We start from the raw sequence: 3,840 nt of genomic DNA, 5'->3' as shown, positions 1-3,840 counted from the left end.
GCTATTGAGAGTTTCAAATGTATTAGTTATTCATTTTAGCTATAAGGTTCTTCAACTTAATTACTGACGTGTTTTTTCACAAACCTCATGTACTTTTTAACTTAAAATGGTTTTTTAGTGTCCGAGTACAGCGCGATAAAGCTTTTTTTAAGTAACTCACTAGCAACAGTCCGTACAGGGTACGTAACTTTGCTTTACAAACCCTTTTTTGCGGTAATGTTTGTTTATTTACGTTTACTTTCTAATTATAAAACATTGCGCATAAGGGAAGTTGATTTCTAGCCTGAATTATGTTATCTCGGAACAGGCTAGTCTGTGGTTCTGATCATTCATAGCGTACAGTATTTCAGGTATGATTAATGATTATAGTCTTCATTAGTAGTAGATAGTAATGAGACTTACGAATTATGATCTTGATAGGACTTTTTTGGCGGTAATTCCTTAGAACTGCAATACTTTTTAGAGTAAAAATGTGGGTGGGAATACTTGGGCCCCGTAAGAATATGCTTGGTTTTTGGAAATGACTGAAAAAACTAAAATAAGTATGATGATGACCAATTACTAATTAATTATCATAACCCAGTTTATATTTGGTACAAATAATTGTTGCTTGATTTTTTCATTTTTGATAAAGTAAATCTAAAATTATCAAGCAAAACATTTCTTTACTTGTTTAGCAGTAAACGGCAATATAACAGTAAATGTGTTTACCCATATTCTAGCCGTTGACAGTATCATTATAGCACTGTTTTTTAAGTAGTTGTTTTTTAGTAACCAGCATCCAAAACTATGAAATCTAGTGGTATTATTTTGCTTAAGATGATAAAAAAATGTGTACTAAGTGCGCTTCTAATTACTCTTGATATCTTTGTTTTCTCTTATTAGATCTATTATTAAATGGCGAAACCTATTGGCACGAAAACCAACCACGCTACCGCTCATCAGATCGCTGATCCTGGATTAGAGAATAATGAAAGTTCTAGTGACGACTCCATTTCTCTTGAAAATTATCTCGATACATCTGATAAAACTGAAGAGAAAGTTTATCCAGAGTCCACGTGCGCAATTTTTAATGCTCAAATTCATATTGCTTTGCATTCTTATGAGAGTTAAATGGATAATTATACAGAAAAGCAAATTCATAATTTCGATCTACTATTTTTTTATCGTTATCAAGGTCTGAAGTGGGCAACTTGAAAAACGAAGATCAAGGTGATGGCGTAAAACTAAGGCCTCACGTTGAAGCTCCTATAGACAACCGTACAAAGAAATATACGAGGGAATCTCGTAAACGAAGGACCTTGGATGAGTTCCTTTGTAGAGGTAAAACATGCAAAATTTACCCATCCTTTCTATTTACAAATAGGTGGCATTGGGAATGAACACGAAGGAGGACTGTCAACGGACTCCAAAGAAATAATTTCAATTCCTCAAACTCCGGTCAGTATTAGCATTTAGTAGCCAAGCTTGCACCCGTTATACTTATTAGCCTCTTCCTATTCTTTCTAAGACACAGGTAGCCAACAAAGTCAAGGATTTGCCTGCACAGGTATCCCTCGAAAAAACAGTGGAAGCAGAATTCAAACGCATGCTTGAAAATGAAACTCAAAATTCTAAAGATCTAGTCGAACTTTTCCAGGTAAGAATGAGGAATTTATACCGTAACAATATTTGGAATTTTAATGTGATGATTGAAACGGTAATAAAATGCCCGGTTTTAGTTTTTGATTACTTTTGAGATGATACCTTGGAATACATCAACAAAATTTGCTTCTCTCCTTTTGTAATGTTATTTACTTAAAATATTCTTTCTTCTTCTCTTTGAAACAACGCCTTCTCAGAAGAATTATGCATGAACCTGACAGCTATGATTAATATTAAACCCTTCCATTAGTAATTGTGAGATGATGTGGAAACATCATTGGTTACGCTACCGCTAATGATCATATTTGACAACGTATTGGACTGTATAATTTTTAGACCAAATCGTCCATACAGAATTTACTCGGAAAGCATACCTGTGCAGACAGTTTTGCAATTTTAAAGGAACTACATGGAGTACAGGGCTGGGTAGTGTCTCATCTTGACAATATTTGCAATGAAAAATCTCGGAATATCGAAGATTTGATTAGCAAGCTCGTAAGCTTTGTGAAGCATTTTTGAAAAACGCTACTATTTTGTAACTTTTTAGAGCCCGAAACACATTATCTTCTCAAATTGACTGTCTAACTTCCTTAATTGAGATGAACATAGTGTTTTGCTATTTTGGGACTTTTGAGGTTTAAAAATATTCTACTCATCTTAAGGTGGTAATATTTAGCATAAAAAGGGCAATTTTAGGGAGATTTTTAGTGGGTGTGGCTAATTAATTGACGTAAAAGGTTAAAGTAAATAAATGCTTTTGATTTCAGTGTGAACGTCAAAAGCTGCTTTCAAAGTATGCACAATCGGTGATTCCACGAGTGACTAATTTCACGGTGAAACTGCAAAGCAAAGCTTCGTCGGTAGGTTAAATTCTCTCGTTTAAGTCTCGTGTGTAACTGTGAGAAACTCTTTTTTCTGTGCCATCTCACATGCCCATGGTTTTAATCACATTGATGCCTCATGCAAATTGCGAGATTACTCAAGCAGATAGGAAAGCATTTACTGTTTGCGCTTTGGAACACAGCAATGGCCCTAGTATACGCGACTTCGGACTTACAAGTCATTTAACGATATTTTTTTGTGGCTTTCAAACACTTATAACCACAAGCCGGCATTCGAAAATTTAAATAATTCCATAAATAAATGTGCATTTTTAGTTATTTCACCGAAATATGGGTGAGTTGATCACAACCCAATTTTACTATTTTGTTCTAAAAGGTGACAACACACTGTTTAGAATTTTCGTTTATTTTTATTTACAGAACTTTTGCAAAAACCAGTGTCCTGGATCCAGCAAACAGTTGGAAGTATTGAGGTAAACTTTTGTCACGTAAATATGATCGAGTAATAGAACGCTTGTTTTCTATTGGCAGAAAATAAGCAAAAGATCTTTAGATTATAACATTGGTAGGAAGCATTATATTACTGGTAAGACATTACAATGTGTTAAACGCGATTGGGACTTCTCGTTATAGCGCCTCAAAGAATGCGTGAAACCGGACGATCCCAGTTACGAAATCATCGCTGTTGCCCAAGAGGAACTATTAGACATATCAAGTGACTTAGTATCTGCAAGGCAAGCCAGAGAACCGGTGAGTTCAATGCAACTCATAGCATAAATTTTTATATTTTCTTCCTTGAATAATCAGCTTTCGATACTGGATCATTACAGTTACCTTGCTCCTTTAAAGGCTCTTTGCTTACTGGTTTTACAAACGCCACACAGCTTTAGATTATAGGTATGAACACAAAGAAGGGATAACATTCTAGACGTCAAAGAATTTAGAATGTTGCGATGAGTGTCACATACATGATGACCCTGCTTAAAATATCCTTTTCAATTCTTTTTTTTTGTTTGACAGTTAAGTTGCCTTATTGGGCCTTTTCAACTAAACCAAATGAAATACTCAAAAAATCTCCATTTTAGCTAAAATATTCCGTACTGGTTGAAATGCGCAACCCACCGAACGGAGAACGCAAATTAATGTCCGTCTTCCTTTTCGACAATGTTCTTGTTTGCGCTCGCCAAAGAGTTGTCGTCCTAAGAAAGTAAACCAAAGCATTTCTTTTTTTCGCTTAGTTTGAACGATGCGGCTTAAATAACTGGACACCCAAAGCACTACGACGTGTCATATTTGCATAATAATTCTTATTTTGTCAGTATTTTAGCTATACTAGTAGCAGCTGGTATGCTTT

General features: G+C 35.0%; 1 protein-coding gene across 1 annotated transcript in view; it reads left to right on the top strand. All coding sequences in view use genetic code 11, as the record gives it.

Annotated features, from left to right (window-relative positions):
- Positions 1–897: 897 nt before the first annotated feature.
- EGR_02152 (Active breakpoint cluster region-related protein) overlaps positions 898–3,840 on the top strand; it is a gene marked incomplete at both ends in the record, with an annotated part of 8,578 nt that continues 5,635 nt past the window's right edge. The window contains 9 exons of the mRNA XM_024491401.1: positions 898–1,058; positions 1,178–1,323; positions 1,367–1,440; positions 1,511–1,639; positions 1,981–2,139; positions 2,412–2,504; positions 2,907–2,951; positions 3,120–3,236; positions 3,572–3,693. Coding sequence (XP_024354254.1) covers positions 898–1,058; positions 1,178–1,323; positions 1,367–1,440; positions 1,511–1,639; positions 1,981–2,139; positions 2,412–2,504; positions 2,907–2,951; positions 3,120–3,236; positions 3,572–3,693 — 1,046 coding nt within the window. The remainder of the gene's footprint in view (positions 1,059–1,177; positions 1,324–1,366; positions 1,441–1,510; positions 1,640–1,980; positions 2,140–2,411; positions 2,505–2,906; positions 2,952–3,119; positions 3,237–3,571; positions 3,694–3,840) is intronic.

Source organism: Echinococcus granulosus (assembly GCF_000524195.1).
Source record: "Echinococcus granulosus chromosome Unknown EG_S00009, whole genome shotgun sequence".
Classification (NCBI taxonomy): Eukaryota; Metazoa; Platyhelminthes; class Cestoda; order Cyclophyllidea; family Taeniidae; genus Echinococcus; species Echinococcus granulosus.
Note: the sequence above shows the minus strand (reverse complement) of the source record. Positions and strands in the feature narration are given on the sequence as shown.